The following is a 12,734-nucleotide window of genomic DNA, read 5'->3' on the forward strand; positions in this document are numbered from 1 at the left end:
TCTCTCCCCCCTCTCTCTCTCTCTGTCTCTTTCTCTCTCTCTCTCTCTCTCCCCCCAGATGCTCTTCCCCTTCCAGTGGCAGTGCCCCTACGTGCCCCTGTGCCCCCTCTCCCTGGCGGGGGTCCTCAACGCCCCCTGTCCCTTCATTGTGGGGGTGGACTCCCGTTACTTTGACCTTTACGACCCCCCACCGGACGTGGTGTGTGTTGACCTGGACACCAACACCATATACCTGTGAGACCCCCATCTATCTACCCTGCACCCAAATATCATATCATATATCTACCCTTGTTGGAGCCAGATTCAGTCCTTAATATTTATTTAGTTAAAAATATGAAGCAATATTGTTTGGAAAACGATTTGAAATGAACTTGATTGATAACATCTTTTATTTGTTATGACTTGGATGTGTGTTGCTTCAACAACGTGGAGGCGTGTCTGGTCCAGCCCATTTTGAACCGGTGATTACAGCACCTTAGTGTGTGAACTCACTTTATCAATGGACTGGTGCGCTAGTAAAAAACATGACACTGGAATGCAAGGCATGCAGCCCAGACGGTTTTTGACTGTCGCAAGCGCTATGGATTTGGAACTTTAGAAATTGGAAACAGGACACCATGCAACGGGAATAAGCCAGCACACCTCCACGTCATCCGGTAGGAACCCATTCACGCTAAACAAAGCTTCAAGTAAATGACAATAAATACTCTTTTCTATAAACCAAACAATTCATCTCAGCTGTTTTCTTACGGAAAAGCGTCAACCAAGGCTGTGGATCTCACAACCCTGTACCCAAATATCATATCATATATCTACCCTGTACCCAAATATCATCATATATCTACCCTGTACCCAAATATCATATCATATATCTACCCTGTACCCAAATATCACATCATATATCTACCCTGTACCCAAATATCATATCATATATCTACCCTGTACCCAAATATCATATCATATATCCACCCTGTACCCAAATATCATATCATATATCTACCCTGTACCCAAATATCACATCATATATCTACCCTATACCCAAATATCACATCATATATCTACCCTATACCCAAATATCACATCATATATCTACCCTATACCCAAATATCACATCATATATCTACCCTATACCCAAATATATCATATATCTACCCTGTACCAAAATATCACATCATATATCTACCCTATACCCAAATATCATATCATATATCTACCCTGTACCAAAATATCATATCATATATCTACCCTGTACCCAAATATCATATCTACCCTGTACCCAAATATCATATCATATATCTACCCTGTACCCAAATATCATATCATATATCTACCCTATACCCAAATATCACATCATATATCTACCCTATACCCAAATATCACATCATATATCTACCCTGTACCCAAATATTATATCATATATCTACCCTATACCCAAATATCATATCATATATCTACCCTGTACCCAAATATCATATCATATATCTACCCTGTACCCAAATATCACATCATATATCTACCCTGTACCCAAATATCATATCATATATCTACCCTGTACCCAAATATCATATCATATATCTACCCTGTACCCAAATATCATATCATATCTATCTACCCTGTACCCAAATATCATATCTATCTACCCTGTACCCAAATATCATATCTATCTACCCTGTACCCAAATATCATATCATATATCCACCCTGTACCCAAATATCATATCATATATCAACCCTGTACCCAAATATCATATCATATATCTACCCTGTACCCAAATATCATCATATATCTACCCTGTACCCAAATATCATGTCATATATCTACCCTATACCCAAATATCATATCATATATCTACCCTGTACCCAAATATCATATCATATATCTACCCTGTACCCAAATATCATATCATATATCTACCCTGTACCCAAATATCATATCATATATCTACCCTGTACCCAAATATCATATCATATATCTACCCTGTACCCAAATATCATATCATATATCTACCCTGTACCCAAATATCATATCTATCTACCCTGTACCCAAATATCATATCATATATCTACCCTGTACCCAAATATTATATCATATATCTACCCTGTACCCAAATATCACATCATATATCTACCCTGTACCCAAATATCATATCATATATCTACCCTGTACCCAAATATCATATCTATCTACCCTGTACCCAAATATCATATCATATATCTACCCTGTACCCAAATATCATATCATATATCTACCCTGTACCCAAATATCACATCATATATCTACCCTATACCCAAATATGATATCTATCTACCCTGTACCCAAATATCATGTACCAAAGAAACCCTCCCCAACATGTCTCAATGACTACAGACCGGTGGCACTCACCTCTGTGGCCATGAAATGTTTTGAGAGGCTGGTCAAGGATCACATTTGTGCCTCCCTCCCCAGTGATATGGACCCTATGCAATTTGCATACAGGCCAAACAGGTCCACTGATGATGCGGTCTCCCAAGTACTGCACAGCACCCTCTCTCACCTGGACCGACAGAAGGGGGGCTATGTGAGACTGTTGTTCATTGACTACAGCTCAGCGTTCAACACCATAGTCCCCACCAGACTGGTGGACAAGCTGATCGAGCTGGGTCTGAGCTCCGCTCTGAGTGCCTGGATACTGGACTTTCTGAGCGAAAGGCCCCAGGCGGTCAGGGTGGGGGGTCAGACCTCCAACACCATCACCCTGAGCATCGGGTCCCCCCAGGGCTGTGTTCTGAGCCCCCTCCTGTACTCACTATACACACACGACTGTGTGGCCAAGTTCAGCTCCAACTCCATAGTGAAGTTTGCGGACGACACAGTGGTGGTGGGGCTGATCTCGGACAACGACGAGAAGGCCTACCGGGAGGAGGTTGAGGTACTGGAACGCTGGTGCCAGGACAACAGCCTGCTCCTGAACATTGGTAAAACCAAGGAGCTGATCGTGGATTTTAGGAGGAGACGGCAGGAGGCACACACACCACTGAGGATAAACGGGGCTACCGTGGACAGGGTGAGCAGCTTTAAGTACCTGGGGGTCCACATCTCAGAGGATCTGACATGGTCAACACACATAGACTCAGTCGTAAAAAAGGCGAAGCAACGCCTCTACCACCTGAGACAGTTAAGGAAGTTCAGAGTATCTGGGAAGATACTCCAGTCCTTCTACTCTGGAGCTGTAGAGAGCATCTTGACTGGAAACATCACTGCCTGGTATGGAAACAGCACGGCACAGGACAAGAAGGCCCTACAGAGAGTGGTGCGCTCAGCCGAGCGTACCACGGGTATTGCACTACCAACCCTGCAGGTCCTATACAACAAGAGGTGCAAATCCAGAGCCTGCAGGATAATGAAAGACCCTCACCACCCCAACAACAGCCTGTTCATGCTGCTGCGGTCAGGCAAACGTCTGCGAGCACCAGTAACGAGGACAGAGAGACTTAGGCTCAGCTTCTTCCCCCAGGCCATCAGAGCCTTGAACACTGAACTCTCCACGCACAAGCACACATGAGCACACACACAACACACACACTGTACACGCTCACACACTAGCAGCCACTTTAACATGAGCACACACACACTCATGCTGCACACGCTCACACTATGGACACTTTACAGAAGGAAAGGTCACTTTAAGAATAGTATAGCTTGCGATTGTATAATATAGCATTGTATAGCAGTGTACATAAAGACCCAGTGCCTCATCCATAGCGAACAGTGTACTGCACTACCACAGGACCTAGCATGTCCTACCATGCTCTGTAAATAACTCATGTACATATACCGATATGCCCTACTTTGTTTACCTGTTTATTGCACTATGTCGCTCTACTGGTTGGACTCTTACTATTATTATTATTATTATTATTATTACTTGTATTATGCACATCGTTGCGGGTGAGACCCCCCGCATTTCACTGTATACCTGTATGCCGTGACAAATAAAACTCTTGTATCTTGTATCATATCATATCTATCTACCCTGTACCCAAATATCATATCATATATCTACCCTGTACCCAAATATCATAACATCAGGGAGCGAAATTTACTTTTTGACTCACCGGCCAGTGGCGAGTAGATGGGAAGAATCTACCCGCCAAGCATATTTCTTACCTGCCAAAATTTTTTTTGATTAAAAAAAAATATGTATATATATTTTATATAAATTTTTTTTTTAAATAAAATATATATTATATAATCATACTTGTAGTTGTATTATCTGCGAGACATCGCCACCACGCAATAAGTCAAAATGCTCGCTATCTGCAAACAGCTCCACCGTCTGTGTGTACTCTAGTAGCCTCCAGCTCCAAAAAGGATTCTCCTGTGCTGCAGCGGGACCCTATACTAATACTCTACATTCAGCATGCAAGGATTCTCCGGCGCTGCAGCTGGACCCTATTGGTATAATGTTAGGGTTCTTTGGTCAAATCACATTCATAAAGCCCTCGGCTACAATACGCATTGAATCAATGTTATAAGACATTGATATCAGGAGCTATCTGTAGCTACTGCTAGCCCGCTAGGTAACGTTAAGACAATTTAGTTTACTGGGACATATAGATCTAACGTGAGCTAGCTAACGTGAGCTAGCTAACGAGGGAACGGAGGTATTATGCACTCGAGTCGACTATTGCTGGAGCATTTGTTGATATCAGTAGCTAGCCAGCTAGATACCGTTAGACAATGCCTCGTCATGTATTAAACTAAAAGTGAATAGCTGACTGGGTCATTGTTTAAACAGTAACGGTAGCTCATGGAGGTCCGGTCTAGACTAGAGCAGACTGCGGCTGCCTCTGTGTTGAACTGTTGATAAGAGCAGAAGCCAATAGTATCCCGCTGCAGGGCTGGCCCGGCTGGGCGGATATGACTCGTTGCCACGTTTTTTTTCAAAATAAGAATATCATACGAACCGAATGCTGCTAACTGCCGGAGCCATCGATATTATGACTGGAGCTGCGCTTGGAGCGGAAATGAGACCCGCACAGATTTTCAAAATAAGAGCATCGTTATGAACTACACGTCTACACGCCACACGGCGGGCAGACCCCCCAGTGGCAAGCGCCAAAGGTAAAAACTGAGCGCTCCTGGCGGGCGGCGGGCTTTAATTTCGCCCCCTGCATAACATATATCTACCCTGTACCCAAATATTATATCATATATCTACCCTGTACCCAAATATCATATCATATATCTACCCTGTACCCAAATATCATATCATATATCTACCCTATACCCAAATATCATATCTATCTACCCTGTACCCAAATATCATAACACAGTATTTCAGGTGTTTAAGGTAGAACGAAAGTAACAAATAAAGTAACAGTATTTCATTTGTTTTTTAAGACAAATTACATTGTGCTATATGCTGCTTTACTGTGATGTCACTGTCATGGTGCCATTTCTCCTGACATTATGTATATATATATATATATATATATATATATATATATATATATATATATATATATTAGGGCTGACCTCGAATAGTTGACTAATCGATCGAAAGGAGCCGTAGTCGACTGCCAACCTCTTAGTCGAATGCAAAAAAGATTATAATTATTATATATTTTTTTTATAAATCATTCTTTCCAAAAGCAAAGAGGCCTAGAAGCGTGGCTAACGCTAATGACACGCATACCTGAGGCTAACTGCCTAAGAAAACAGGCACAGAGGCACTGAAAGAGGATTTCACCCGTCTAATGAACACACTAGACCAGACAAATATCAAGATGTATCCATCAGTGGACCAATTGCATGCTTTTGCAGAGGACAACAAGCCTTCAGTCGACTCCTTCAGACATTAAGCACCCCCCACAGCCCAGATGGAATGATTTCATTTTTATTTATTATTTTGCATTCGGGGCGGTCGGCAAATTTCGGCCAATCAAAGTCGACTATACAAATCCTTAGTCGGGGACAAGCCTAATATATAATATAATATATATATACATGTCTGTGTGAAACACTGTTTTTGTAACTGAGTAACTGGAGGACTGGTCTGAGCTCTAGTGGCTCTCGGGGTGACAGTGGCTCAGGAGGTAGAGCAGTCGTCTGGTAATCCGGAGGTTCGCGGTTCGATTCCCACTCCTCTCGGGGTGGCGTGTCGAAGTGTCCTTGAGCAAGACACTTAACCCCTAACTGCTAACCCGATGAGCAGGTTGGCACCTGGTGTGTGAATGGGTGAGTGGATGGGTGAGTGGATGGGTGAATGAGTGGATGGGTGAGTGAATGGATGGGTGAGTGAATGGATGGGTGAGTGAATGGGTGAGTGAATGGGTGAAATGTGAGGAACAGATTGTAAAGTGCTTTGGATAAAAGCACTATAATATAAATGCACTGTTACCATGGTAACCGGGTGGTGTTGTGTTGCAGGTCTGACGAGAAGAGGCACAGTAACTGGAAGAGTCTCCCCAAGAAGCCCTGCAAGACCCTGCTGAACTCACTCAGCAGCCTGCACCACCAGCTGGCCACCGGTGGGTACTGCACCTCACCTCTATCACAGCTGCAGATGTAGATGTTCACCCTGTGTTTCAGTGGACCGACCTGTTTCAGGGGGACTGACCTGTTTCAGGGGGACTGACCTGTTTCAGTGGACTGACCTGTTTCAGGGGGACTGACCTGTTTCAGGGGGACTGACCTGTTTCAGTGGACTGACCTGTTTCAGTGGGCCGACCTGTTTCAGGGGGACTGACCTGTTTCAGTGGACTGACCTGTTTCAGTGGACTGACCTGTTTCAGGGGGACTGACCTGTTTCAGGGGGACTGACCTGTTTCAGTGGACTGACCTGTTTCAGTGGACTGACCTGTTTCAGGGGGACTGACCTGTTTCAGTGGACTGACCTGTTTCAGTGGACTGACCTGTTTCAGTGGACTGACCTGTTTCAGTGGACTGACCTGTTTCAGTGGACTGACCTGTTTCAGTGGACTGGCCTGTTTCAGTGGACTGACCTGTTTCAGTGGACTGGCCTGTTTCAGTGGACTGACCTGTTTCAGTGGACTGACCTGTTTCAGTGGACTGGCCTGTTTCAGTGGACTGACCTGTTTCAGTGGACTGACCTGTTTCAGTGGACTGACCTGTTTCTGACCTCTCCTTGTGTTTCACTGACCTCTCCTTGTACCTCTCCTTGTGTTTCACTGACCTCTCCTTGTGTTTCACTGACATCTCCTTGTGTTTCACTGACCTCTCCTTGTGTTTCACTGACCTCTCCTTGTGTTTCACTGACCTCTTCTTGTGTTTCACTGACCTCTCCTTGTGTTTCACTGACCTTGTGTTTCACTGACCTCTCCTTGTGTTTCAGTGGGACTGACCTCTGACCTCTCCTTGTGTTTCAGTGGGACTGACCTCTGACCTCACCTTGTGTTTCAGTGCGTCGCACGGCGCAGGAGGGCCTGGCGGTGGAGATGACGCCCATCGAGGCGGACTTCACGTGGCACAAGAAGATGACCTCCCTGGAGATGGAGATCCAGGAGACCTTCCTGCGCTTCATGGCCACCATCCTGAAGGGCTACCGCTCCTACCTCAAGCCCATCACGCAGGCCTCGCTGACGGCCACGGCCGCCGACTCCCTGTACGACCTGCAAGGTAGGCAGCCGACCCCCTCTACCACCTGCAAGGTAGGCAGCCGACTCCCTCTACCACCTGCAAGGTAGGCAGCCGACTCCCTCTACCACCTGCAAGGTAGGCAGCCGACCCCCTCTACCACCTGCAAGGTAGGCTGAGACGATATGCCATTTGGAAGAATCGATAAATCGGGACAAGATTATCGATAAATATAGATATGTTATTTAAACAACTAATTTATGTTTATTTTGCAGCAATTCTTTGTCGTTGCCGCCATCTTTAGTGTTACAGATTTCCCCGTTCAAAACCACCACAGTGATCCTTCTCATGTTACAGTCTGGTCTCTGGATGTGATGGAGGAGTGATGCATGTTGAATGTTACAGTCTGGTCTCTGGGTGTGATGGAGGAGTGCGCTGCATGTTGAATGTTACAGTCTGGTCTCTGGGTGTGATGGAGGAGTGATGCATGTTGAATGTTACAGTCTGGTCTCTGGGTGTGATGGAGGAGTGATGCATGTTGAATGTTACAGTCTGGTCTCTGGGTGTGATGGAGGAGTGATGCATGTTGAATGTTACAGTCTGGTCTCTGGGTGTGATGGAGGAGTGATGCATGTTGAATGTTACAGTCTGGTCTCTGGGTGTGATGGAGGAGTGATGCATGTTGAATGTTACAGTCTGGTCTCTGGGTGTGATGGAGGAGTGATGCATGTTGAATGTTACAGTCTGGTCTCTGGGTGTGATGGAGGAGTGATGCATGTTGAATGTTACAGTCTGGTCTCTGGGTGTGATGGAGGAGTGATGCATGTTGAATGTTACAGTCTGGTCTCTGGGTGTGATGGAGGAGTGATGCATGTTGAATGTTACAGTCTGGTCTCTGGGTGTGATGGAGGAGTGATGCATGTTGAATGTTACAGTCTGGTCTCTGGGTGTGATGGAGGAGTGATGCATGTTGAATGTTACAGTCTGGTCTCTGGGTGTGATGGAGGAGTGATGCATGTTGAATGTTACAGTCTGGTCTCTGGATGTGATGGAGGAGTGATGCATGTTGAATGTTACAGTCTGGTCTCTGGGTGTGATGGAGGAGTGATGCATGTTGAATGTTACAGTCTGGTCTCTGGATGTGATGGAGGAGTGCGCTGCATGTTGAATGTTACAGTCTGGTCTCTGGATGTGATGGAGGAGTGATGCATGTTGAATGTTACAGTCTGGTCTCTGGGTGTGATGGAGGAGTGATGCATGTTGAATGTTACAGTCTGGTCTCTGGGTGTGATGGAGGAGTGATGCATGTTGAATGTTACAGTCTGGTCTCTGGGTGTGATGGAGGAGTGCGCTGCATGTTGAATGTTACAGTCTGGTCTCTGGGTGTGATGGAGGAGTGATGCATGTTGAATGTTACAGTCTGGTCTCTGGGTGTGATGGAGGAGTGCGCTGCATGTTGAATGTTACAGTCTGGTCTCTGGATGTGATGGAGGAGTGATGCATGTTGAATGTTACAGTCTGGTCTCTGGGTGTGATGGAGGAGTGATGCATGTTGAATGTTACAGTCTGGTCTCTGGGTGTGATGGAGGAGTGCGCTGCATGTTGAATGTTACAGTCTGGTCTCTGGATGTGATGGAGGAGTGATGCATGTTGAATGTTACAGTCTGGTGTTGTGGAAAGGTTGTTTAACACAGCAGGAGACGATATTTCCAATTGTAACAAATAGGTAATTTATTTAAGAAAAGAAGTTCTTTAACAGCAAGAGCTATGGGTCAAAGAGGATCACCACAGCTTGAACAAAAACACTCTGTCCTGGATCCCTTTGCCTGTCCCTAAATCCCCTCTCAGTCCTGCCCCCCCATGACAGATATGATGACGTATCATATCATGTCAGATCTGACATGACGTACATTAAGATGATACGTAGATTTAACATCGGAGAGAGAACATGAAGAGAGATAAGCAAGATATGATGTCCACACACGATATGATGTAGAGAGTGAGATGTGTGTGTGTGTGTGTGTGTGTGTGTGTGTGTGTGTATGTGTGTGTGTGTCTGTGTGTGCGTGCGTCTGCGTACAGACGTATGTGTATTGTATGTGTGTATTGTGTCACAGGGAATGTGTGTGTGTGTGTGTGTGTCGGTGTGTATATCTGTGCGACTGTGTGTGTCTGTGTACGTGTGTGTCCGTGTGTCTGTGTGTGTGTGTGTGTCGGTGTGTATATCTGTGCGACTGTGTGTGTCTGTGTACGTGTGTGTCCGTGTGTCTGTGTGTGTGTGCTGTGCCTGTGTGAAAGAGAGAAAATAACAAGATATGAAAGCACACAATGTACGAGATTACCAGCACACAACATGTCGTACTGAAATGTCCATCTGTTCTAAATTGTTTTAAGAACGTCAGCCAGACCGTCTTTCAGCACTGCTAGTTGACCTATATTAAACTAGTCCACCTCATACACATTTTCCCCAACATTCCCCCATTTGGGGCTATCCCTAGTCCCACCCAAATCATATAACCAAGAAAATGTGAACGTCTAACTAAACGAGACGCTTTGACCCTTTTAACCTCCTTCCAGTTAAGAGTACCCTCCTCCCGTTCGGATGCACTCCTTCCCCTACTTAGATGCACCTCTCCCCTCCAGGATCAGGAGATACCACGTGTGGGGAAACCGGCTTTTTCAGGGCCGCATTGCCGCCTACACTGGACCCCCTCTCACCCAACCAAGGATCCAGGCCTCCACTTCCGGGCTAAGGTCTCCTCACATGAACAGAAGAAGTCCCCTTATTTTACCTTCAGGTGCAGTTTAAGGCTGGGTCCCTTTCCAATCTTAGGAGAGACAATTCAGATTCCTCTGAACTGACACCCCTTACCCTTCTGCTTCCCAGTGGTTCTTTTCAAACCTGCTGATCACAGAAGCACAACTCGCCTACTAACCCTGTATCGGTTAGTAAGGTTACTGTGGCCTGACTGTACATTGAGCCAGGTGCATTCATGCCACTGTTGTCCAGTCACTCACGGTCCCACATCCCGCGTGTCTGTGACTATAAACAGGGGTCATAACGCTCTCCTGACCGGCTGGCGACCCAGTCGATAGCGACCTCATAGTCCGTCATCAAGTCAGGACCCCAAGCGGCTGACTGTCCGTAGTACCTATCAGCCACTCAGTTTAGAAACCGACGGTCTTGTCCCCACCCCGCTTGCTCCGGGCATGGAAATATTGACCGTTTTCGCCAGCCTTGCCTGTTCACGGCAGGAGCTGTGCCCCTTCCGGTGCACCGCCCTGCTCCTAGGTGTGGACTGTCGTCCACGTACCACCCAGTGCCCACACCAACTTACGTGCGACGTTTCCTGGGCCGACTAGACGGTACCACAGTGGTATGTTATTTCATACCTCGTTACGCACGAGGGCCTTCAGTTTCTCCCCAGCACTATATAAATGTGTTTAACGTGCGCCCAGACTCTTGCGAGCCCACTGCCGCCTGTTATGGTCTAGAGGTTCAGGGTGCCTACCCCCTCCCTAAACCATATTTATATAATAAAAGTTTAAATGGCTGATCTAAACAAGAAACCTAGCCATATAATAAATTTTAAATGTCTAACTAAACAAGAAACCTTACTTCATTCACTGGACCCCTAACGGACCAACAAAGGCTGACTACCGTTCTCACAATAAACACAAAACCGCTCAAAACAAGAGTAATAATAAAACATCAAAAAAAAAAAAAAAAAAAATACCCCAATTTATAATCCTAACCTGACAGACAAATCCCCCCAACCTCCACCGCTTACCAAATGAGCCACAGTTCCGGCCGGAAACCGCGACTCTCATCAGGGAAAGGAGAAGTTGACCGTCAGAACTAAACATAGAACATCCCCCCCAAAAAAAAAATGACATTGTCTCTTCCATAACATTGAGTCCCAGTGTCCATCGCTCAGCCCCCCTTCCATGCCCACGCCATAGTCTCCTCACCGCATTGCCAAAAGTCACATTTTGCCAATACAGCAACCACCACGCCACACCTCCAGTCCTCGTAGAAGCATGTCCCCATGCCTGGACGGGAGGCGCTGGTACCGACCTCACCACGTGTCCCCCCCATCTTCGACGGGAGGTGCCCATCTTGCCCACTGCGTTAGCCCCCCCCCTTTGTCCCTCCAGTCCCCAGAACCGATCCCCAGACCACTTCTTCTCAATGCTTCCTCAGGCTCAGAACCGACACTCTGCCGATGCCCCTTCCCATTCCGGTTTGACCAGGACCACAAGTAAAATAAACAAAAAAATAATAAAAAAATAAAAAACAATGCAATGATTTTCAATGGTTGCAATCTCTATGCCGAAGGATCATTAGAAAATCAGACTAAAATTCCTAGTTAAAGGAATAAACCAACAAAACTGCACTCAGACCATCCCCCGTCACTCTTAAAGGAAAGAACCAACAAAAAGAAAATGTCCCTACCTCACCATACCCCTAATCCTCTATCCCCTCGTCTCCCTTTAAGGCAGCATAAAGCTGAGGATATGGCCCGATTTGTGGCTCAATCTCTTTCTGTCCCACCATCAGCATTTGGCTCGTTACGTGTGAAGTTACCAGCCTACCCAAGAGAGGCATACCACAACAGAAAAGGAGAACCAATATCAACCCTGCCACCCCGATGGATATCCCCGTCTGCATCACTATGCTTCCCCGGTGTAATTGAGATACCGCTGCTGATTGTAAAACAAATAGTTGATCCACCCGGTGTTCTTATTGACCGATATCCATGGCAGAATAGACTCAAACCCTGCCGCAATCTCATTCTTAGCCATGAACTCGGCTGGAATGCCCCTTGGCTGTCCTATGCTGTCCAGATACACCCTTGGGTCTGCCTTGTAGCTACGCTTCGTTCGAGAGATAGGAGACTCAGAAGGTCCTTCCGTCACTGATAATGGTAGGACCACCATTGGCATGATCGCCTGAACCCGGGCACATCTACCTGACCAATCTAAAGGAAGTGTATTCCTCAACCTCCTACCACCGCAGAGCCAGTATTGGTCCGCCAGTGCCATATCCTGGACATGAAAAGGGCAAGCTACAGGCCGTGGGTTGGTATCCACTCCCTTTAACACGACCCCGTGTCCACACTTTCCTTCTTTCGTACAGTTAGTCGTGATGCTCC

At 46.0% G+C, this 12,734-nt stretch overlaps 1 protein-coding gene across 1 annotated transcript in view; it reads left to right on the top strand.

Annotated features, from left to right (window-relative positions):
* Window positions 1-58: 58 nt before the first annotated feature.
* The window catches only part of LOC311226654 (DENN domain-containing protein 4C-like), a gene marked incomplete at both ends in the record, with an annotated part of 92,932 nt that continues 80,256 nt past the window's right edge, over window positions 59-12,734 (top strand). The window contains 3 exons of the mRNA XM_084312071.1: window positions 59-234; window positions 6,412-6,512; window positions 7,405-7,620. Coding sequence (XP_084168197.1) covers window positions 59-234; window positions 6,412-6,512; window positions 7,405-7,620 — 493 coding nt within the window. The remainder of the gene's footprint in view (window positions 235-6,411; window positions 6,513-7,404; window positions 7,621-12,734) is intronic.

This window comes from Notolepis coatsorum (genome assembly GCF_963971535.1).
Source record: "Notolepis coatsorum genome assembly, chromosome: 4".
Taxonomy (NCBI): domain Eukaryota; kingdom Metazoa; phylum Chordata; class Actinopteri; order Aulopiformes; family Paralepididae; genus Notolepis; species Notolepis coatsorum.